Source organism: Chinchilla lanigera, unplaced genomic scaffold (assembly GCF_000276665.1).
Source record: "Chinchilla lanigera isolate Chin_1 unplaced genomic scaffold, ChiLan1.0 scaffold00054, whole genome shotgun sequence".
NCBI lineage: Eukaryota > Metazoa > Chordata > Mammalia > Rodentia > Chinchillidae > Chinchilla > Chinchilla lanigera.
The window spans coordinates 11,053,314-11,077,447 of record NW_004955455.1 but is presented as its reverse complement, the minus strand read 5'-3'; the positions used below and the strand labels follow the sequence as shown (position 1 = coordinate 11,077,447).

The window sequence follows — 24,134 nt, the reverse complement described above, 5'->3', positions numbered from 1 at the left end:
AAACAAAACAAAAAAAAAAATTTAAAAATTAAAAAAAATTAAAAAAAAAAAAAATAGAGCTCTTGCCTAGCATGTGTGAGGCACCAAGTCCAAATTCCCAGAACCACAGAACAAAGCAGAAATTCCTATAAACCACAATTGCCACATCCAAGAAATTGAACTGCTACAATATCTAACATAGTACACATTTTTGTCTCCTTATCTGTCTCAGTGTCCTTTCTTTTTAATTCAGAGTATAATCAGATTACTCGCTGTATTTAGTTGTCAAATCTGTTTGGTTTCTTTGGTCTATAACAGTTCTTCTGGTCTCTTCCCTTCCCTACTCAAGTGGGTATTTTTGAAGCATACAGGCCAGTCATTTTATAGAAAGTTCTATAGTTTGGTTCTTTTCTGGATCTGATTGTTTTTCTCATGAGTGGATTTAGCTTTAACACTTAAAACATTTTGGTAAGAATAAAGCAAAAGTAACATGCTATGATCACCTCTTAAAAATCAGATGATTCAGAGCAGGTGGTGCACACCTGTAATCCCAGCTACTTGAGAGGCTCAGACAGAAAGATCACAAACTTAAGGCCAGCCTGGACAATTTAGTGAAATCTGTTTGAAAATTTTAAAAAGGGAGAGAGGGGCTGAGCTGGGTATGTCCTTGCCTAGCATGTAGCAGCCCCTGTTTGCTAGTACCGGATTTCGGGGTGAGAACTGTAAAGATGATTCAGATGTCATACTCTTTGGATCTATACTCCCCAGTAGTAAGGGGATACATTAGAAGGAAAGGTTATTCAGTGAAACCAACATCTGCCAGCTCAACTCACCTTGAATAACATGCATGCCTCACTACGGGAACCATGCTTTAGGACATAGCAGTCCTACCTGAACCCTGTGGGAAGCTTTTTTGATAATTTCCAGGGGTACAGTGCACCCTGCTCTTGAGTTGCATGGCATATTTGGCTGATCAGACTCATAACTGAAAAGCTGGCCTTGGCAGAAGAGATGAAGATAGTTCCTCAAGGGCAGAATTATTGTGGTTTACAGAAATTTTACTGGTCTGTGACTGAATGATTAATGGGTAAGGAGCTATTGGAAAAGCAAAGGCTAGGCGCAAGGGTAATGTATGCTATTGGACTATTTCAGGATAAAGGGTAGTTAGTGAAGGTCAGTACTTAAATGGTTGGTTTTAAAATTGCAGGGTACTACACATGGTTTATTTCAACAGGTTGATGTTTTTAGGCGTCATAAGAAGGCAGGAACGTTTATGTTGGTGTTGCTAACATGAGAGCCTGAGTAAGAACTCTTACACATTCTGTACATGCAATGTTCCTTACTTAGGCAATTTCCTCAGGAACAGATCAGCTTAGGCTTTACCACCTTATGGGTTGCACTGTCATTTCCATTAGTTGCTGTATACAGTGATACCTTGATTTACAAACTGAACTTGTTCCACGATCCTCGAGAAGATTGCTATGGAGTTTGCAAACAAAATAACAAAAATTTTGCCAAACATTTGTTTGTGAAGCAAATTGTTCACAAACAAAAGTGTTCATGAACAGAGATGCCACTGTGGAGGCCATGACTGAAGGAATATGATAAGTGCCTGGCAAATCTTCAAAAGTGACGGTTGACTTTGTACCTTCTCTTACTTTTTGCTCATTGCTGGGACAAAATACCTGACACCCAAAGTTAAAGAGGAAAAGGTTTGTTTAGCTCAGTTTGTAGAAGTTTCAGTCCATCATCGGCTGGCTGTAAGGCAGAGGGGCACCAGTTCATGTTGGGGGAAGACAGCAAAAGCGATGAGAGAAAGAGAGACAGAAAGACAGAGAGAGAGAGAAAGAAGAAAATGCTTTCTGTCTCCTATATTGTATGCAGGCTACTCACCTTAGGGCAGGTGTAGCACTCATACCCTTAGTTCCAGCATTGAACTACAAATCAGTCACAAACTAGATTGAGCTACCAGGCCCTATCTAAAAGTGCCTGAGGCTTGGGAGATACCTAGACACAAACCATTAACATGCCCATAGCCGAACCACTTAAGTGTCAAGGTGGGCATCTAGAAAAAAAGTTGGAACAGACTCTTAAATTCACTCTTTCTTCCCACTTTGGCAGATGCTGCGGGTTGGGAAAGCAAAAGCAGATGTGTGGCCCAAAACTGCTCCAAAGAAAGGTGAGGAGGGCCTGTTGGTGAAGGGTAAGTTGGGCTCCTTTCATTAAGCACTCGTAAGTTGTTTCTAGAATTGTAACACTGGTTTTTTTTTTTTAGATGAGAACACCTTAGTCCCTCCTGCCCCTGTGGACAGTGATGGGGAGAGTGATAACTCTGATCGTGTTCCTGTGCCCAGTTTCCAGAACTCCTTCAGCCAAGCTATTGAAGCAGCCTTCATGAAACTGGATGCACCAGCTACTTCAGATCCCCTCTCTGGTAAAGGCAGAGAACTGGAGTGCTCAGCATAGGGCTTTTAAACTTACCACACATGTACTGGCATTGCCACCTGCATCCAGTGGACACCTGGATTGGTCAGGCTCTTTCCCCTCTGAGTCTCTAGGTCTCAGTCTTCAACATGCATGAGTGTCAGGTAATGTGCCACTTGGTGTGTTAGTCATATAGGACCTGCTTACTAGCCCAGATTAATTCTTGAAGCCTGCAAGTGAAATTCTGAGGAGCTCTCTTTTTTTCCAGTATTGATGAGCTCGTCCTACCTCTACATTAGAATCTTTAGTTGTAAAGGGTGGTTCATGAAAAAGTCTACACAATTAGACAAGAGTGACATGTTTATGGTGTGCTTTGTTTGCCTAGCATTGGCATATTAAATGGATGTAAATCTCAAATTACAGACAAGAAAAAACTACAGTCCAGGGAGGTAAAAGACAAAAGACAGTAAAAGTCCAAAGACAGTACATACATAGTGTGTGCTACAACTGGAATTTGAATCCAGGCAGTCTAATTCCAGACGGTGCTGACTCTCTTCATGAAAAGGCCAGGGGATAAGGGGTGACACTGGAAGCTAAGTGAGCTCTCTTTCTGTTTCCTTTTAGAAGAGAAAGGTGGAAAGAAAAGGAAAAAGCAGAAACAGAAGCTCCTGTTCAGCACCTCAGTCGTCCATACCAAGTGACACTACGGCCCCGGCTGCCTTTTCATTTGGTTTTCTTTTTTCCATGCTTTTGTTTTGCTGCTGTAATTTTTAAGTATTTGAGTTTGAACAGATTAGCTTGGGCGGGGGGAGGGGGTTTCCACAATGTGAGGGGGGAACCAAGCAAATTTTAAATACAGTGTATTTTCCAGCTTCCCGTCTTTACACCAAAATAAAGTATTGACACTCAGATCTCTTTCTGCCAAGATTTTGAGTTTGTGGCCAGTGTAGTCTTTTTGACCTATGTGTAATAATTGTCTCAACCCAAAATAAGTTGGAGCTCCTTTAGCATTCACTGGAGCAGCCCAAACTAGTGGTTGTGGCACTGCTGTACGGTGGCAGCATGTGCCAGACCCGCCTGGTCTCTCAGTGCACCCATCAGTTTGTCTTTTAAACACAGCTGAATCTTGACCGGGCGTGGTGGCACATGCCTGTAATCCCAGTACTGGGGAAGCTGAGGCAGGGGGATCACTGAGAATTTGAGGCCAGCCTGGGCTACAAAGTGAGTTCAAGGCCAGCTTGAACTACACAGTGAAACCCTGTCACCAAAAGACCAAAAAAAAAAAAAATTTTCCTGTCTATTCAGTTCTCTTATTAAAGGAACAGGGATGTGGGTGTGGTGATGCACACCTATAACCCCAGCACCCAGGGAGGCTTAGGCAGGAGGATTGCAAGTTTGAGCACAGCCTGGGAAATTTAGTGACTTAGTGATGTTATGTCTCAAAAATAAAGACTGGGGATGTAGGTCATTGTGAGGGCCCTGGATTCAGTCTCCAGCATATGTGTGAAGGAGAGTTCTGCCTCTTGAACCTGGCTTTTGGTAAGGGAAAGTTATCACCGTCACTAAGGCCTGCCACCCCTCACTCAGATCAAGCCTAAGTAATAGTAGCCTGAGTTACAGAAACAGGATTCTAGCACACCTGGAGATGTGCCTCTTTTTTGTCTGCAGCAGCTTTCTTATGCCTTGGTTTCAGCTGAATTTGAGTGATGTGAATTCTTGTGCTGCTTAATAAAGTGACCTCTAGGTGTAATAGAATGTAAAAGCACAGTTGCAATAAATCACATGCAAAAATAACGTGAACTTCTTGGCTTTTTAAAGTTCGTTACAGGTCGGCTAGATACGTCAGTTTTTAAGTTAAAATAACAGCTACTATGAGTTTAAGCAGTGTGCTCCTATGGACTGTTTTCTCTGGTGTCAGGCTTAAAGCAGAGCTGAGCTTCAACTTTCCATTTTTGAGAAATTCTGGGTCAGAAATGCTCTGGGATAAATGAAGGTGTTCCAGTTCTGACATAAGGGCATGGTGAAGCCCAAATCACAGATCTTTAAGAGACAGTAAAATATTTTGAGTGACATCCTTTCGTAACAGAAAAAAAACAGATCCAAGCCGGGTGCGGTAGAGCACGCCAGTAATCCCAGCACTCAGGGGGCTGAGGCAGGAGGATCACTGCGAGTTTGAGACCAGCCTGGGCTACAAAGTGAGCTCAAGGCCTGAACGGGCATAGCAAGATCCTGTTTCAAAGACAAAGATAAAAACAGATCCTAGAGATGGCACATCTACTCTTCCATGCCAAAAAAAATATTTTTTTTTGTTTTTGGTGGTACTAGGGATTGAACCCAGGCCTCACACTGAGTTACATTCCTAATTCCTTTTATTTTGATACAAGATCTTGCTAAATTACCCGGGCAAGCCTCAAACTTGCAATTTTCCTACCTCAGCCTCTGAGATAGCTGAGATTACAAGGGCACATCACCACTTCTGGCCAAAACCTATACTTCTTGCCAAGTCACGTGGTTAAGTATTGGTAAAGAATCTAGTATGTACTGGGCATGGTGGTGCACACTCGTAATTCCAGCAGTTGGGAGGCTGAGGCAGGAGGATCAGTGCAAGTTTGAGGCTAGCCTGAACTACATAGTGAGACTGTCTCCCCCCGAAAAAGGAATCTAATATGTGTAAAGCCCTGTAGCAGTCATGGTAAATCTATGGCACATGTGCCACAGTGGACTGTTTTTAATCAATGAAAGGTGTAAAAGTTGCCATCACTGCCCCACAGGTCAGTACAGTAGGGCAGGGGATATAGCTCAGTGGCACAAGCGCCTGCCTGGCAAGCGCAAGGTCCTGAGTTTGATTCCTGGTACAAAAACAAACAAAAAAATGGTCAGGACCCCAACTTAGGACCAAGTTCTGTTCTGAGTGGGAGAATTACTCAGAAATCAGAGTCATTTGTAAGCTGACAAAAAGTGTGTCTTAATACAGCAGTACATCTGTGAAAGTCCACAACTCAAATGTTTGTAAACTGGGGACTTAATATGCTGAGACTGGTCCAGGCATGGTGGTACACATCTGCAATCCCAGCACTCTGGGAAGTAGAAGGATCACAAGTTTGAGCTCAGCCTGGGCAGTTCAGCAAGACCCTATTTCAAAATAAAGGGAGATACAGCTCAGTGTAAGGGTCCTGTGTTCAAATCCTCAGCCTGTGCCAACCCCAAAAGCAAAATCTTGAGACTGAAAATAGATGATGTACAAAATTTAATTGTTGTTTCTCACTTATATCTCTACTACAAATGACTTGTCTTGCTTAGAGTCCAAATTGGGAATTGGAGGTGCAAAGCCTCAGGTGGAACACTGAACATTTGAAACTCATTACACAAGGAGCCAATCTTCTCACCAAGGCCAGGGCTGTAGATGGGGAAAGACTTGGTCAAGCATAAATTCTGTAAGCCCTGTTGCTGAGACACAACTGTGAGGCATGATTTATTTCGGCTCAGTTTGTAGAGGTTTCAGTCTGAAGTAGGCTGGCTTCAAGGCAGGAGGCGTGGCCATGAGGAAGCGGAGGAGGAGGTGGGTAACTGCCCTTTTTGGGCACACCCCAGTGACCCCCTCTCTAAGCACATGTCACCACCTAATATTCCATCTACCTATAAACACACCAGTGGACTAATCCACTGAGTATCACCCATAATCACCCCCCAAAAGCCCAACCTGTGAGCACTTGAGGTGTGGGGGGGACATATGGTTACAGAGCATAGCACCATTCTGTAACTTAGCTGAAGGTTACAGAAGCCAAGTACATTTATTCAGCCTACTCTCATCCAAGCATTTAGATATAAAAGTTGTCTATAGAGCCTTCACAGCCTACACAACCACTTACCCAAGGGATGCTAGACAAAGGAAACCAGTTTAACTCTTCCATGTCAAGCTGGTCACTGGTCCCCTGGTTGGGAGCCCTCCAGTTTGGAGAACTGTGGAACATGCTGCTCCTGCCCCCTAGAATGTCCAGTTCCCCAAGTGGCCCCGGCCTACTGCAGCCTGCTGCATGGCGAACAGAGTTTACTCCATTGTTTCTGTGGCTTCCTCACCACCACTGTCCGAAAGCTCCTCACCAGACTCCTCGTCTAGTAAACAGCTTCTGGTGACAGATTTCTGGATAGCTTCCCGCTCTCCTGGGGAAAGGCAGAGCAGAGATGAAAGAAGTTCGGGAGTGATCGCGGTTGATCAGTCTCTGGCGGGCACTGGGCCGACATCACTTACCTTCATCAGTGCAGCTCTGCAACAGGATCAACAGCTGTCTCCTGTTGTACTGAATCAGGAACTTCTGACATGTTCTAATTGTACCTGGTATGGGGCAGTTTTTGTGCTGGTCAAACTATCTGTTCTTAGTGGGCTAGCAGGAAGGCCCTCCCAGCTATCTACATGCTACTCCTACCTCCCACGTGCAGTGTGTTGAAAAAACAAGGATAGCGGTGCCCCTTGTTCTCCAAGTATGTGATGAAAGGAAGAGCTGACCACACAAGCTGGTAGAACTCCTTCCGGCATCGAAGCAGCACTATTCCAGTATAGACATTGAGGTATCGAACTAAGCAAAACAAAAAACACATTTTGGAAAACCTTCGATTCACAAGAGCAATCTCACTAACATCTCAGGGAAACAGCCTGTGTGACAGACTGCTCCAGGCAAGTGGCATTTCAGAGGATGCATCAGAACAGATTCCTGAAGAGAGAAAAAACTTAGCACAAGTTATGATTGTGGAGCGGCCGGTGCCTTACAGAGCACTCAGGCCTGGTGAGTTAATTTAGGATTTAAAATACTCTCATAGTCACTATATAGTCATCTTCACGCAGATAAAAAAAGTGGGAAAAACGGGTGGTTTTGTTGCAGTTGGGCCCTGTAGGTTCTTAGCAGCCAGCTGAGTCTTACCTGATAAAAGCAAGTTAAAAGCGAGTTATGCCTGCTTCAAGTAATTCTTCAGGATTCAGGTTTGAACTTATGGTAAAGGAAGGTACTAATTAAAATTGTCGGGGAGGGGTTGGGGTTGGTCTCTGCTTCGGGTTCATCGGCATTTACATATACACAATCATGCATTCTCAAAGGCTTTTTTTAAAAAACACAGGGTCTCACTAGGTAGTTCAGGGTGGCCTTGCACTCACTGTGGAGCCCAGGCTGGTCTCCAGTTCACAAGCGTTCCTCCTGTCTCAGTCTCCTGGGTGCTGGGATTACAGGCGTGTGCCACCACGCCCGGCTCAAAGGCACTTTAAGGGGTAATTTTCGCAACATGTGTTTTTTATGTGATGTCAATTTAACTGGTCAAATAAACCTTATTAGGAACTATACACGAATTCTCGCAATTATTCCATTAAATTCGATAGCAATCCCCACGATTCAGACGTGAAACAGGTATAGTAAAGATTCTCGTCCAAAGTCCCACTGCCTTCGGGCCCCTGCTTTTAACTCTGCCCAAGCTTAGACATTCGCTCCTGTCCTGGGGGGCCTAAAAACGCCAGTATTTTTACAAAAGATGCACAGGTTCGGCCGCTGCAGGAGTCTCCCGGCCCCTTTCTCCCGCTTATAGTGCTCTCCTTCCAAACCCCCCATCCGCTCGCGTTCCCCAGTGCCCTCGCACCTGCGAAGCCGATCGAGCAGGCGGCGGCGCCGAAAGTCCCGTGCACTCGGGCTATCGTGTCCCGTACAAGGTTGCCCAACACTCGGTCGTCCAGAGTTAGGCGGCAGCGGGGGTCATCTGACACCAATTCACACAGAAGGTACCTGAGGAGGCGAGAGGAAGGTGAGTGCAAGCCGGGGTCCTTGGAGGGGAACTGCTGGGGTAGAGGTGCAAAAAAAGCTACTTACCTGTGCTTGAACCGCACCATGGCTTCCTCAGTGCCAGCCGGCCGGACGTGCACACCGGAAGTCTGAACTGTCCCAGGCCAATGGGAAGTTCGCCTTCTCAGCCTTGCAGCCACTCAGAGAGGAAGGCAGAGTATGGGGGCGGAGCTATGAAGTTGAAAGGCCGAGCCCTGCGTCAATCGCCTTCAAGCCCCGCCTCCCTACGTTTGTAAGGGCGCATGCGTTCTTCTAAGTTTTTTTTTTTTTTTTTTTTTTTTAATTTAGTTGTGTGGGGGCTGGACTCCGCAATTGAGTGGCTTGTGGTGGTGGTGGGCGTTTCTGCTCCACGCTGGAGTTTACAATACGGGCAAGCCACTGTTGCATTTGGGCTATGTATGTACTTGTATTCTCTCCCCAAGATAGCGGAATTTTTGAGGCCAAGACCTCTGCACTTTCCGGAAGCCCAAGGATTGGCACACGAGAAATCGCACCCTTTTTCTCAGGTTAGAGCTCGGTTTTTCTACCTTATAGCCAAATATGATGTTACGGTTTGGGCGTTTCAGTAGTCTTATGGAGCTGGGTGATTGGCACGTTTTTATTATACGCACAAACAATATGTGGTCGTTGTATTTGCCAATCTTTTTTAAACAGAAAACACAAAGAGCAAATAAAAATAAATTATAATTCCAACATCGAGAGAGAATACCTGTCCTATAGTGTGTTTTCTTCCCTCATTTCTTCCCCAGTCAGCGGTTTTCAAAGTATGGCCTAGGGATCACTGAGATCTCCAAGACTCTGTTTAGGGAGTTCCCGACTTCAAAATCACTTTCATAATAATAAGATATTATTTGCCATTTTAATTCTCTAAAAATGAACAGTAAAGTTTTCCAGAGACTGTGATATATGACGACATTGCTGTGACTCTGGTGGAACTGTGGGGATTGATTTTATTTTTGGCGGGGAGGATACTGCAGACTGAGGCGAGAAGCATTCTACCACTGAGCTACAACTCTAGCCCTTTTGAGTTTTTATTTTGAGACAGGATCTCACTAAGTTGCCAGGCTGGGCTTGAATTTGCCATCCTTCTGCCTCAGACTTCTGCTAAGCAGATGTGTGCCACCATGCCTACTTGTAGTTGTATATTGTATGTTTGTTTGTTTTTGCAGTGCTGGGGATTGAACCTAGGGCCTTGCACCTATTAGGCAAGTGCTGTACCACTAAGCTACAGCACTAGCCCAGTACATTGTGTTTTAAACATTTTTTTAATTTTTAAAATATTTGTAGTAATACATATTTGTAGTACGTAGGGCTTACATTAATCGTGGCGCGTTGGTACATATGCATAACACATCTTAATTCTTTTTACTTCCTCTTCCCTCCCACCCCCACTTCCTCCATCTCTTGGTCCCCCCATTTCTGTTTTAAGTCCGTAGTAAATTTTGATGGATATAATCCACACAAACAAAAATGCTTTTGGAATCCTCAATTTCAAAGTCTAAATGGGTTGTGAGACAAAACAGTTTGAGAACTGTGGCCATATGTTAAATTACCGTTTTCTTTTTCAAGAATAGAGGATCAAGAGGGCGGGAAGAGAGGGGAAAGAGATGTAATAAGTTAAGATGTGTTGCACACATGTACTAGTTCCCCACGATGTATGTAATCATTGTGTACTGCAAACATGTTCTAATTTAAAAAAAAAAAAAAAAAAAAAGATCAAGCCAGACATGGTGATCCCCAGGCTGAGGCAGGAGGATTGCAAGTTCAGGCCCAGTTTGGACAATTTAGTGACTTAGCAAGACCGGATCTCAAAAAAATTTTTTTTCGGATCTCAAAATTAAAAGAAAGTCCAAAGGCTTCAGTGTGAAGGCTCTAGGTCCTATCCGCACCACCATACTCACGCACAGAAAAAGTGCTAGAGGATCATACTATTTAGTACTCTTTTTCTTCTTTTTAAATTTATTTTTCTAAAACTGTTTTATTGGGATATAACATATATAAATAGTGTATAATCTTAAACTTGGTGAATTTTTACATATGTGTAGATTTGTGTAACCACCACCCAGACTGAGATAGAGAGCATTTCAGAACTGCAGAAGGAGGTCAAAACCCTTACTAGAAGCAGACACTACTCTGACTTCTATCACAGTTGACTAGTTTTGCTGATTCTTGAAATTTCATTTTTGTTTTGTTTTTTGTTTTTTTTTTGTTTTTCTCCGGTACCGGGAACCGAACTCACGACCTTGCGCTTGCCAGGCAGGCACTTCACCACTGAGCTAAATCCCCAGCCCCAGATTCTTGAATTTTATATCAGTAGTTTACAGAATGGTTTCTTTAATGTCTGGTTTATCCTGCACGACATAATTGTAACACTTATTCTTGTTTGACCATATTTTCATGTCAGCTGGGCGTGGAGGCGCACGCCTGTAATCCTAGCACTCCGGAGGCTGAGGCAGGAGGATTGTTGCGAGTTTGAGACCAGTCTGGGCTACAAAGTGAGCTCAAGGCCAGCCTGAAGTGCATAGTGAGACCCTGTCTCAAAAAACAAAAACAAAAAAACAAACAAACCACCATATTTTCACGTCACTTATCCTGCTATGATAAACCACCATATTTTCACAAACAAACCACCATATTTTCACATCAGTTATCCTGCTATGATGTGGTCACCTGTGCAGTATTGGATTGTTTGGATGTGCTACTGTTGGGTTAGTATCGCCTTGATGCAGACTTTTACATTATTTGTAGGTTTTATTGTTACACTCATACTCTGATGCACATTCTTGTAAAGTCTTTATGCCTACCCATGAGGAGAATCTGTAACTGTCAGATGGCTGCCCTTTGCGGCCCAGGAAGGGAGGCACCTTTCACAACTGATTGTTTGCAGGATCTGGAATGAATTCTCAATTTCCCCACCGCCCACTCTCTTTGACCTTCCAAAGAGAAGAAAGGGAGGGGGTGGCGCGGTGGCCCTGCCGAGGGAACAATTACTGTTCTTTCTTGTCACCCTAGAATCTCCTCATTATCCACAAACACTGGCGCCAGCGTCCTTCTCGGGCAGCAGGGGGCGCCAAGGTCTAGAGAGTGAGGAGAGCTCGCCACGCAACCTCCGGGCAACCGCCTCTCTAAAAATAATGCACCTAACCCTTCCAGCCTTCATTCCCTAAATCCCTACTCCATAACCATTCTGTAGATGCAACTGGGGCCCAGACCCGTCACGGATCCAGTAAGGAGACCCCCAAGCCACCTCGAGCCCTTGCTGCGTCCACGCGGCTGATGTCCCGCAGTGCCCGGTTTCCCGGTCTCCTGAGGTTCGAGGCCACCACCGTCCAGCCAGTCACTCGCTAGCAGGGTGTTGCCCGGGAGGTTAATTCCCGTCTCTAGGTCGCAGAGTCCCCACCCGCGCAATAGGATAACAGCTCCTATTAGGAATTACTAGGATAGCAGTTGAAACGGGATTGTGCGGGCGCCGCGCCGGGCGCAGCGAGCGCATTTTGAAGGCGGCTGTGAGTGGATGCTTTGCTCCTCCCGCCGAGGCACAGCGTGGGAGAGGACGCTGGTCCGGCCTCCGGGTCCTGCAGCAGGTCCGGGCCTGCGAGGGTGCAGGCGCGGGCGTGGGGCAGGCGGGCGGCGGGGAGGCCCCCTCTCCGCGCGGTAATTAGCGCTCGGGCTCCGCCAGCCGCTAATTACACGTCTGCTAATGAGGCCGGCGGCTGTTTGCAATCACCCGGGTCCCCCTGCGCGGCGCGGGAGGCCCCGGGGGAATCCGCCCGCGGGGGCGTGGAGGGCGGCGGGCTCCCCGAGCCCGATCCCTGCGGGGCGTCGCGCTGCGTCCCGCCTGTGCCCGCCCGCGAGCCAGGGCTGCGGGCCCGCAGTCTGGGTCTGTCCCTTCGGTTTGTTGCCCAGGGGCGCCGCCGAGCCGCCATCCCCTCTCTAGGGGAGGAAGGGGGCTGAGGCTCGGAGGAGAAGTCGCCCAGGCACGACTCGCCCGGGTAGAATCTCATCCTGCCTGGCTGATCCGGAACTCTGCCCTTCATCGACTCTTCTACCGCTTGGCTTGATGGGGCAGATGCTATTACTGCTCTTCGTACAACCCTGGGATTCCTTGGGGTAGATCCTAAACCAGATCATAAATGGCGGTGAGGTTGCTGGGGATTGGGAAACTTCTTTGGGTCCGTCCCCTGTGCCCGTCTGAGACGTCCCACCCTCACTTTGCGCTTTGCATCTCGTTCAAATCCTGACTGGTAGCTCCAGCAAGGCCTCAGCCCTTACTCGGAAACAACCGGCGCTACAGGTGGGGAAATCTGGAGCGTTCCCTAGGCAGTGGTTGGGGCAGTTGCTGACCGCACTCCCCTTAGACTGGGGGCAGGAGGCTGCAGGGTGTGTCTGGTTCCCTGGGCCTTCTGGGGTTGGATCCAGGGTAGCTGGCTTATTCTTCACCCTATCTTCGGGATTTTTATTACGCGCTTGCCTTGTGCCAGACACTGCGCCAGGCACTTTCAAAGTTTGGCTTCATGCAGTGTTCGCAACAACCCGGTGAGCTTAGGTGCTGTTATTCTCTGCGGCGCAGAAAGGGGAATGAACGGCCCCAGCACACAGGGATGTGGGCGAATCTCTGTCATAGTGAAAATCTGTCCTCTCACCACCCTGTTCTCTGCTCCCTGTTCTGGCATGTCAGGCCCCAGAAAGATTTTAAGGGAGAAGAACCCAATCAGGCCCTTCTGAGTGTCTGGAATATTATATCTGTTGCAAAGGAATATTATATCTGTTTCAGCATTTTATAAACAGTCACTGCTCATTAGAGGCTCCTGTTCCTCTAATCCTATCAACCAATTTCCTGTAAGAACTCTTACGGGGACAATCTAGATAAAATTAAACCCTCCATCTGCTTGGCCAGGGGCCTGGGGAGCCACCACATCCTCTGAACTTCAGAGACAGAATCCTTCACCCCTTTCCTCCACAGTCCTCTGTGGACCTTGTTCCCTGCCCCCACTGGCTTTTGGGAGGACTGGCTCATCCAAATATAATTAAATCCAAGGGCACTCCTGCTTGACACAGCAATTTCTCCACCAGGTATTTGTCCCACAGAGATTCCCGAACTTGTGCCAAAGGACAGGTGAACAAGGACATGTCTTGCAGCCTTATGATGCCAAAAGGCCTCCTCAAAGTCTTTCAGAATGGATCCCCTGTGGATGGATCGTTATTGGACAGCTATGTGCCAGAGAATATTCTAAACAGCATTGCACAGGTTGACTCATTTAATCCTCAGTTACCTGAAAGTTACTTTATTAATCTCATTTTACAGGTAGGGGAACTGGAGCTCAGGAAGAACAAGTAAGTGACTTGCCCAAGCCTTACATAGCTAGAAGGTCTTACAGGAACAAGATGGAATTAGATCTGGATTTAGACCAGGGAGTCCATGTTCATAAGCGCTCTCCTGTAGTTTCTCTGCTTTTATTTGCATGGAAAATTTCCAAAAGGTGACACAAGAAGCTGTTGATGGCATTAGCTCTGGGGACAAAAATTAAAGATGTGAAGTAGGAAGAGGGGTTTGCTTTTTACTGTGTGCCCTTTTGTACCATTTAATTTAACATATTGTTAGGTACTGAATGTATCGCTCACATTTGTATGTTGAAATCCCACCCCCCAACATGATGGTGTCAGGAGGCTGGGACTTTGAGAGTGACTGAGGAATGGAGCTATGAGGAAAGGGTTTAGCGCCCTTCAAAAAGATGCCCCAGGGAGTGCTCTCACCCTTTCCTGCCATGGGAGGACAGAAGCAAGAGGACAACTGGATGAGCCAGGAAGTGGGCCCTCATCCCACACTGAACCTGCCAGCACCTCTGTTCTGTACATTCCAGCGTTCACAGCTGTGAACAATGAATGTTTCAGCACCCCAGCTTGTGGGGTTTTGCTAGAACTGCCTGGACAGATGAACAGATATATATATGTATGTTAGTCTCACAAGAGGAATTTACAGAGCTCCAGGTCCCAAAGTATATTATTACTGATGCTTACCTCAGCTCTGGAAGTGGGAAGTGTCGTTATCCCTGTTTTGCAGGTGACCACTGAGGTAGTCTGGCTAGACTGTGACTGACCCTCAGGACACCGGCTCATTCTAATTCACATTATCACCCCCCCACACACACACGCACACACACACACACACACGCACAGCCCTCAGGCCTGGAGGTCTCAAGGGCATGAAGTGATTCTAAACATGGACTCCGGAGCCAGCTCACTTGGGTTCAAGTCCTGAGTCAGCAGCTTACCAGCTGTGTGCCCTTGGGCATGTCGCTTCCCTTCTCTGAACCTCAGCTTCCTTCCCCGAGGATTGCATTACTCACCTCTGTGTCAAGTGCTTAGAGCAGAGCCTGTCTCACTGTGAGCATTCAAGAAATGTCAGGTATTTTTAAACCATTGTCCTGATAATGTCTCTCCCGATTGTAAGCTCCAAGCAGCTCCTTCTTTCAGCAGGCGGGCTCAGCTCTACTTGTGCTAGTCCTCTCTCCCCCAGGCCAGGCCTGGGCATCTTGTACTCCTGACTTTAGCAGAAGTCTGCTGGAATCAGTTCCCTGTGTTATCCAGACTGATCACATCACCTTAGCTGGAAACTGAGGCAGAGCCACAGAGGCCTGGGTGGCCAAGATCCAGGGCAAGGGTGTGACAGCCGGCCTCTGGGTTCGGGATGTTCCCAGCACCTTCCCACCGCTCGCACTTGGAGGGAGAAGGGCCTCAAAATAGCTGTTGCTTCCCCAGCGCGGAGCTAGGCCAGGGACAGGAATAGACATCTGGGGGTGGCCGCCTCAGCCTCCCTCAGGGCCTTTTAGGGGGGCTGGGAATAGGCAGAGGCTAGACCCCTCCTCCAGTGTTGGAGGGTAGTGTGGCATCCTTGCTAGTCACCCTCCTGTGAAGATCCAACCTGTAGAAAGTGTTGCCCCAGCTGGGTTGGTCAGGCAGCAGGTCACTGGCCAGGGCCTGGACTGTTAGACAGGAGGAAATGCCCTTCAGTCCTGGCTTCTGGCAGGACAGGTGACGATGGCCCAGAGAGAGGTTTGTATGGCTGAGGTCATCTAGTGGATTAGAAGCCAGACTGACAGGGGCGATGGGCCGTGGGCTTGGAGAGGCAGTGTAGGGCGGTGGGTAAAGGTCTAAAGACTCAGACTCCTTGGTTTGCATCTAGCATCTACCCTGGCTGTGTCATGCATGCCCTTGGACCTCAGTTTCCTTACGTATCAAGTGGGCACAAAGCTCCTCTAGTGGTTGTAAGGACTGAGATTGCCATTCTTTTTCTCAGCAGTGTCCTTGTTCCTGTACTCCTAAGGCACTGGCTGACCAGGTGCTGCACCATGTGCGGGGCAGAGCACTAGGCCTAGATGAGTGTAGCTCACAGGGCATCAGGAAGAGACCTTGCTACCATTCCAGGAAGCCTTCCCTGTGCCAGCAACTCTGCTAAGTGTTTTCTGCACACCTCTTTTTCATTCCACAGGACCACCTGTGAGGGGTGGTCCTTATCAGGATTTGTTTTCCAGATGATGGCAGAAAGGATCAGAGAGGTAAAGTCACACTTCTAGGGTCCCGTGGCTGGAAGCTAGCAGAGTCACGCTCTGAAAGCTGGTCTGCCTTCCTGCATAGCCCGTGCGAGTGACCACTGCATGACAGTACTGGGGAGGCGGACCAGTCATTCGGTTGTCACAGTCTAAGGCAGTGATGGCGCACGTGCGGAAGCCTGCTGTTTGTCATTGAAAGCTCTAAAGCGTTCGCCATCGCTGGTCTAAGGGCTGGGTATGAGGTGTTGGGCACATGGAGGAAGCTGCCACTTCCCTGCTTTGACATTCATCACCCCAGCCCCTAGCAGTTTCTCTGACCTCTGTCCGCACCAGGTCTCTAAGTGGCCAGGGCCTTTTGGGAGGAGGGCAGCAGGGAACCCACGACCCTGTTGCACTCACAGAGCAGTCTGTGAGAGACATGTGCGTGAGGTGGGCCCAGCCCACACCACCGCAGCCCCTCCTCCCTTCCCTGGGTTTCCCGGGCTATCTGCTCGCTGGGCTCTGAGAACACAAAGACCTTCCCTGCACTGAAATGGCAGAGAATCTGTGCCTCGGTGAGAGAGGCAGATTATCAAAAAAGGCAGGAGCAGCCCAGAGGCAGTGCGGGAGGGGGTCAGAATGGGGTGAGTGTCCAGAGGTAGAAGCTACTTAGCCTGCAGGCTCAGGGAGGGCTTCCTGGAGCCGGTGGTATGGAGGTGCTAGGGACATGGAGGTGGCAGGGACAGGTCATTTAGGGCCTTGCTGCCCACACTGAAGAGCCTGCTCACTATCTGGAGGACTGAGAGATGAGATGGGGGCTAGAAGGTCCCCTCTGGCTACAGGGGAAGATGGAGCTCCGGAGCTGGGTGGAGACAGGAAGCTGCTCCTTGGAGGGAGAGGAGCGATCTGATGGGAGTGGTGGGGATGCAGGGGAGTAAGTGGCTCATTTTCAGAGGTAGACTTGGTTACATATTGTTGCATAATAAGTCACCCCACAACTTTGTGACTTAAAGCATCAGCCTGTTATTTCCCATGTTCCTGCAGGGTGAGAGGGCAGATCTACATTGTGCTATCAGAGGTGAGCACTGCGCGGGCTGCAAGGTCCAGAGCGGCCTTGCCCGCATGGCCTGACACGCCGTGCTTGCTGCAGGCTGTGCTTCTTTAGGGCAGTTGGCAGGGAGACCTCACTTACCCCCGTGGGGCTGTTCTTGTGGCAACTGGTTTCTGAGAAGCAGAAGGAGCCATCTCTGAAGGCCTGGCCTCAGAAGTCCGAGAATCATTTCTTCTTCCTCCCCTTCCCCCTCCCCTCCCTTCCCCTCCCCCCTTCCCCTCCTCCTCCTCCATTTCATCCTCCCTCCTTTTTTTTCTTTTTGTATCAGGAATCGAACTCACAGCTTTGCACTTGCCAGGCAGGCACTGTGCCACTGAGCTACATCCCCGGCCCTCCAGAATCACTTCTGTTGTAAATGGTCAGTGCTAGTCCCAAGACTGTTTTGATTTAAAGGGACAGAAATAAGCACTACCTCTTTTTTTTTTTGTCTTTTTGAGACGGTCTCCCTATGCAGTTCAGGCTGGCCTTGAGCTCACTTTGTAGCCCAGGCTGGTCTTGAACTCACAACAATCCTCCTGCCTCAGCCTCCCAAGTGCTGGGATTACAGGCGTGCACCACCACGCCGGGCCAGCACTACCTTTTTTATTATGATGACTATTCTGTGCATATGTCATGTCCTGTTGCGTTACATTAAATGAATTCCATATTGTGCAACCACTATTTCTTGCTAGTTTCAAAACTTTTTTTTTAATCACTCCATTCCAGTAGGCAATCACCCCTTATTCTCTCTTCCCTCGGCCCTCGTAACCACTAATCTGCTTTCTGTCCCTATGGATTTACCTATTCTGGACAGTTCCTATAAAAAGAATCCCATGATATGTGGCATTTGTGTCTGGCTTCTTTTACCTAGCATAATATTGTCAAAATTCATGCAGGTGATAGGATGTATCAGCATGTCCTTCATTTTTTATGACTGAATAATATTCCATTTTGTATATATATGCACCATAATTTGTTTATCAATTCAGGCTTGGCTGGACATTTGAGTTGTTCTCACATTTTGCTATTGTGAATAGTGCTGCTATGAACATTGGTGAACAAATTTCTGTTTGAGTCCCTGTTTTCACATCCTTTAGGAATGGAATTACTGTGTCATATGGTAATTCTATGTTTAACTTCTTGAGGAACTGCCAAACTATTTTCCACAGCGCCTGCACCATTTTACACTCCCACTGATAATGTACGCGTGCAATGGACTGAATGTTTGTGTCTTCCCAAAATTCTTATGGTGGAAGATTTTTTTTCTTGAGACAGGATCTTGGTATGTAGTTTAGGTTGGCCTTGAACTCACTATGAGGCTCGGGCTGGCCTCAGACTCGCAACTATACTTCTGCCTCAGCCTTCTGAGTGCTGGGATTGCAGGTGCACGGCACCACACCTGGCCATATGTTGAAATCTTAGCCTGTCATGTAACAGAATCAGGAGGTGGGGACTTTGGGAGGTGAATAGGTCACAAGGGTGGGACCCTCAGTAATAGGATTAGTGCCCGTATTAAAGGGATCCCCAAGAGTTCTGTTGCTCTTTCTCTCTCTGCCATGTGAAGGTATAAGAGAAGGTGGGTCTGCAACCTGGAAGATGACCCTCACCAGAACCGGGCCATGCTGAAATTCTGACCTTGGACTTCCAACCTTCAGAAGTGTGAGAAAAAATACTTGTATGGTTTGTAAGTCACCCAGTCTGTGGCACTTTGTTATGGCAGCCCTAACCGGCTAAGACAACAAACATTCCCATTTTTCTAATCCTTGCCAACATTTGTTACCCACCTCGTCCCTTTTTATGAGCTTAGGACATCCTAGTGGATGTGAGATGTATCTCATTGTGGTTTTGATTTGCAATTACTTTATGACCAACACTGTTGAAGAATGTCCTTTCATTTGCTTTTTGGTCATCTGTACATCTTCTTTGGGGAAATACCTGTTTGGTTACTTTGCCTATTTTTAAGTTGGGTTGTCTTTTTGTTGTTGTTGTTGTTTTGCTACCAGGAATTGAACTCAGGACCTTGTGCTTGCCAAGCAGGTGCTTGTGCCACTGAGCTATATCCCCGGCCCTGTCTTTTTGTTGTTGAATTGTAAGAATTCTTTCTATTTTGCTTCTAGGTCTTTTGCTTCTAGGTTTAATACCAAATGAAGAATCTTTTTCTATTTTGAATACTAAATGCTAATCAGGAGAGGGGAGAGGGAGACGTGAGGAGAGGGAAAATGAATGAAAAAAGAAATTAAGATGTGTTATGTACCAGCTCCACATAAGAAACGTAAACATCATGTATCGGCAACATGCACTAATAAAAGATAAATAAGAGAAAAAAATAAATGCTAACCAGTATATGATGTGCAAATATCTCTTCCTATTGTATAGGTTATCTTTCCGCTTTCTTTTTTGTTTGTTTGACACAAGGTATTGCTATGTTGTGCAGACTGACTCAAAACTCCTGGGCTCAAGCAATCCTCCTGCTTCAGCCTTCCAGGTAGCTTAGCCTATCACTTTTTTGGTAATGTCCTTTATTTTCACTTTTCATGTAGTTCAGTTGACTTTCTTCCTTCTTTCTTTCCTTTGGGATACTGGGAATTAAGACCAGGGCTTTGTCCATGCTAGGCTGATACTTTATCTCTGAGCTAGAGCCCAGTCTTAATTTTTTTGTCTTGTTGCTCTTGGTTTTTTTGCTCATGATTTTGATGTCAGATCTAAGCATCCATAGAGGTCATGAAGATTTCCCTGTTTTCTTTTAATTGTGCTATACTGTTAGCCTTCACATTCAGGTTGATCCATTTTGAGTTAATTTTTATGTGAGGAGTGAGGTAGGGGTCCACTTTCATTCTTCCGCATATGGTTAAACTCCACGTCTTGCTGAGAGTTCGGCATGTCCCCCTGTGCAGGAATTGTTGGGGGCCATATTTGTCATAGTCCTCTCTAGGAGATCTGGTATTAAGTAGTAACTTAGCTGTGCAGGGTTGGAGAGACGGCAGGCAGGGTGAGCTGCATTTCTGAATCAAGCCACTGGGTAGCTAGGGAAGCCTGGGGGAGGAGAAAGACTGAGATGAAGAGAGCACTCAATCAGGGGCATGTTGAGTTTGAGGTCCTTTGGGCACCCAGGCACCAAGAACACAAGGAATCAAATAAATGATGTTAAGAACAAAAGGGTACCAGAACCTACTCAGTGAATATCTATGGAACATTTCATACAATAATACTAGCTAACATTTATGTGGTGTTAACCATGGGTCAGGTTCTTCTCACTTTTTAAAAATCTGAGCTATAGTGCATATCCATTCAAATTCACAACTCTGAAACACGTAGGTCATTGCATTTTCTGTACCATCTCTCAGATAAAGGTGTACAACAGTCCCTGCCCTCAGATAGCTCCTTCTCAGGCACGATACATTTAATTTTCACGGTTACCCTATGAGATATGTGTCATTATTGTCTCCAGTTTTCAGACTTAGGTGACACCACATTCCTAAGGTCACACGGGTAGAGTCTGGAATCTAACTCTGGTCTATATGACCTGGAAGGTAGAGCCCTTTCCAGAAACCCTGAGACCAGGCTGAGACCCAACATCCCCTCGCTGGGCTGGGACTGGACTGGGGTCTGGGAGCCTGAAGACAGGAGCGAGGGGGTCCAGCCTCTGCTGAGGCTCTGTGGCCAGGGAGGATGCAGATTGAGGGTGAGGACTAAAGGATGAGGGGGCCCCTTCCTTGGCCCCAGCAGGCACAGAGGTGGCCACCTGGGGGGTCTGCTGGGGAGGCCAAACAGCAGGTGGGTGGCTCAGCTGGGGCCCTTTCCTGGCAGTCTGCTTTGCCTGAGCCTGCGCCTGTCAGAACCGTGGTAGGCCCTGCTTGCTGAGCGTCCTTCCGACCAGCAGGGAAGGTCCGGAACTCTGGAGAGGACAGAGGAAGCTCCTCACCCAGTGTGACTGCGCAGCTCACCCTTCCGATCTCTTCTGTCCTCTGCTTCAGTGAAAACGAACCTCCTGCTCTTCTTTCAGCCTGTCAAGCCCCTACTTGCCTCGGGCCTTTGCACTCAATGTTCTCTCCGTCTGGAACCTTCTGCCTCCTGGACTTCGCAGTGTCTTCGCATTGTGTTTCAGCTCAAATGTCACCTCTTTAAAGGTCTCTGGACAAATTGCCCTACTTAATGCTCTCCCCGCCAGCCAGATGGCCTGAGCATGATGCTCAGCTCTGCCCCTCACTAGCTGTGTGGCATTTGACACGTTGCTTAACCTCTCTGAGTCCCAGAGGTACTACAACCTCTCCGTGTCCCAGAGGTACTACAACCTCTCCTGGGGTTGTAGTAAGGATTAAATTCTTTAATATTTGTTAGTAATACCTGGCTCACATAGATACTTTATAAAGATTTATTTTTATGCACATAGCACTTATCCCATTCTAAAATTATCCTGGTCATTCGTTGTTTACTTGCTTTTTCCATTTGCCCCAGGTAATAAGAGTTCCATGCCAGGCATGGTGGTGCGTGCCTGTAATCCTAACACCCGGGAGGCTGAGGCAGGAGGATTGTCACAAGTTTGAGACTAGCGTGGGCTCTGTAGTGAGCTGAAGGCCAGCCTGAACTACATAGCAAGACCCTGTCTCAAAACAAACAAGAAGAAGAGCCCCATGAAGATGGTGGCTTTGTGTGTTTTGTTCACTGCTATAACCACCAGAACCTAGCACAGTGCCTGGTGCACAGTAGCAAACAGTGCTATCCATAGGCGGGTTGCTATATCTGTTCTGGATCTGCGGCCCCATGCAGGCCTGGAGAGGGCATGGTGAGGAGCTGGGTCCTGTTGCCCTGCCGCTGCCCTGCTCGCTGCCCAGCTGAGTGCTCAAGATTTGCGTACACTGATCCCTTATGTTCAGCCACCCTCTGGGGCAGCTTTGGATCCCCATTTTCTGTCTTGTTTTGTTTTTTTTGGTTTTTTTCCGGTACCGGGAATTGAACTCACGACCTTGCGCTTGCCAGGCAGGCACTGTGCCGCTGAGCTAAATCCCCAGCCCCTTGGATCCCCATTTTCTAGAAAGGACCCTGAGGCTCACTGTGGGAACATGATTTGACCAGGGACCCACAGTTGGCGAGCGATAGAAAAAGGATTCGAATCCAGTGGGCTGACTTCAGAGTCCCTGCTTAGCCACGAAGTGGGCACATAATAGCGGTCAGCACCTGTAGCCCCGCTCCCGAGGCCCCAGGACCTCTCTTTTGTGTCGGCTCCGTTTTCCAGGACAGCAGCCCCTGGCAACCACGAACCAGGTCTTTGTTTATTTTCCTCCCCTGTTTGGAGACGCGAGGCCTTTCCGGCAGCCTCTCGCAGGGATTTTCGGATTATTCCTACCTTGATTAGTTCCAGTAACTCCCTGAGAAGCGGGAGTTATTTTGGGGCCTTGATGGCTCTGTCAGGCTGCCCATGACATAAACCCCAACCCCCCTGCAGTGGCAAACACCTCTCTTCTCCTGCGCGCTTCATTAGGCGCCTTCCGGCTGCTGGCTTGGTCTCTGCCCCCTGCAGCTCTCGCTTCCAACTCAAGCCCCGAAACACCTGCTCCTCTGGCCCCTCCTCCCCGCCCCCAGTATTTTTGGAGCGGGAGGATGTCAACTCTTTCCTGACCCTTGGCCCCTAGCGCTGCCTCCGAACGCTGACCCTCCCTCCAGCTGCACGACTTTCCTTGACTGGAGTAAAAACCTCGCCCACCATTTGGTCACCAGTGTTCTTGGCTAGTGTTCCCAGCTCCCTGCTCTGAGAGAACTCAGTCCCCAGTGTCATGCATCCCGGGAAAGGAGTAGTTAAATATTCCCAAGAATAACATTTTATGTTATGCATATTTTCCTGCAGCTTATAAAAGTTCCCAAGGGGGTGCAGGATGGCAGCCCCCCAGGCCCACCTCTATTACGTCACCGTGCGTGGGGCTGACGTCATGGGGACGGGCGTAGGTTCTGCGGTAGCTGTCTGTTCTCTCTCTGCTCCTGGCTCGCCCATCTTCCAGCTCTGCGCTCTGCCAGGGCCGCCTGCAGGCCTGGCTTGCTTTGCAAAAATAACTCCTTGAGTCTCTCACTGAGCTTGGGGGCTGCTTCCTGGGTATCCTGGGCTGTGTGTTAATCCTTGCAGCACAGAACTTCCAGAAACTTCGACTCTCGCCCGGGCAGAGAAGCCGATCATCAGTCTGGCTGAAGTAGTTTAAGTGCTGACCCACGGTTCAGCACCTGTGACCTTGAAGGAGGCAGGACGATTGAGTCCTCCCAGCCGTTAACCAGTCAGTCAGTTAACAAGCATCTACTATTGCCACTGTCCACTGTCCACTGCCGGGTGGCCTTTGGTGGTTTTGCGTTCGTTTTTTTCTTTTTTATTGGTGCATTTTAGATAGAGATGATAATGTTTATCATAGGGAATTTTACCTGTAAATGAAATATCATGCTTCTTGTTTTTTTCCGCATTCCCCTCCCTTCCCTTCAACCCCTCTCCTCCTCCTTATTTACAAAAGTTTCCGGTTTTTCCTTTTATTGTTTTTTCCTTGTCCCGCCCTTCCTTTTCCTCTCCCTCTTCCTTGTTCCCCCTCTCATTTGAACATTTTCTTCCCATTTCTTAGTATCTATTATGTATTTTGATCCTTATTTACACTTTGGGTTTCTCACACCAGAAAAATAATGCAGTATTTAAACGCGTATCCCGTTTATTTCACTTAAGGGTATGGTCTCAAGGTGCATCCATTTTGCTAGAAATGTCTCAAGCTTGCCCTTCGTTATGGCACAGTAGTACTTCATTGTATTAAAAAGAAAAAAACCACATCTTCTTTATCCATTCATCAGTTGATGGACATTTGGCCTGTTTCCAAGATTTCACTATTACAAACTGTGCTGCTATAAACATGAGTGTGCATATATCGCTGTGGCATGGTGGTTTTAATTCTTTTGGGAAGATACCAAGAAGGGGAATAGCTGGGTCAAATGCAATCTCTAGTTTTAGTTTTCTGAGGAATCTCCACTCCGATCTCCACAGTGGTTGCACCACAGTCTATATTCCCACCAACAGTGGAGAAGGGTTCCTTCCGCCCCCCCAGCATTTGTTATTGTTTGATTTGTTGATAATAGCCACTTTTTCTGGAGTGAGATGGAATCTCAGCATTGCTTTAATTTGCATCTCACCAACAACCAGTAATATTGAACATTTTTTCATATATTTACTTGCTGTTTTGCTTTTTGTTTTTGTTTTTTTCCAGTACCAGGAATCGAACTCAGGACCTTGCACTTGCCAGGTGGGCGCTGTGCTGCTGAGCTAAATCCCCAGCC

General features: G+C 47.5%; 3 protein-coding genes across 4 annotated transcripts in view; 2 read left to right on the top strand and 1 right to left on the bottom strand.

The window, feature by feature from the left end:
• Rnf10 (ring finger protein 10) overlaps window positions 1-3,330 on the top strand; it is a gene marked incomplete in the record, with an annotated part of 45,654 nt that extends 42,324 nt beyond the window's left edge. Inside the window, 3 exon segments of the mRNA XM_013520422.1 lie at window positions 2,101-2,158; window positions 2,255-2,413; window positions 3,028-3,330. Coding sequence (XP_013375876.1) covers window positions 2,101-2,158; window positions 2,255-2,413; window positions 3,028-3,104 — 294 coding nt within the window.
• A 2,303-nt stretch (window positions 3,331-5,633) lies between these two features.
• On the bottom strand, window positions 5,634-8,317 carry Pop5 (POP5 homolog, ribonuclease P/MRP subunit). The gene is made up of 5 exons (XM_005396499.2): window positions 8,250-8,317; window positions 8,023-8,165; window positions 6,828-6,977; window positions 6,653-6,736; window positions 5,634-6,564 (listed from the first exon to the last, which is right to left on the bottom strand). Exons 1-5 carry the CDS (start codon window positions 8,267-8,269, stop codon window positions 6,452-6,454), a joined length of 510 nt encoding a protein of 169 aa, XP_005396556.1. The 5' UTR covers window positions 8,270-8,317; the 3' UTR covers window positions 5,634-6,451.
• A 208-nt stretch (window positions 8,318-8,525) lies between these two features.
• The window catches only part of Cabp1 (calcium binding protein 1), a 68,160-nt gene continuing 52,551 nt past the window's right edge, over window positions 8,526-24,134 (top strand). For both annotated transcript variants that reach the window (XM_005396496.1, XM_005396494.1), the window contains exon 1: window positions 8,526-8,728. In XM_005396496.1, coding sequence (XP_005396553.1) covers window positions 8,621-8,728 — 108 coding nt within the window. In that variant the 5' untranslated portion in view covers window positions 8,526-8,620. The remainder of the gene's footprint in view (window positions 8,729-24,134) is intronic.

Coding starts and splice junctions, on each gene's coding strand:
- Pop5 (XM_005396499.2), bottom strand. CDS start 8,269: ATGGTGCGGTTCAAGCACAG. Junction 6,737..6,827: donor CAACACACTGCACGTGGGAG/GTAGGAGTAGCA, acceptor GCCCCATACCAG/GTACAATTAGAACATGTCAG. Junction 6,565..6,652: donor GCAGAGCTGCACTGATGAAG/GTAAGTGATGTC, acceptor GCCTTTCCCCAG/GAGAGCGGGAAGCTATCCAG.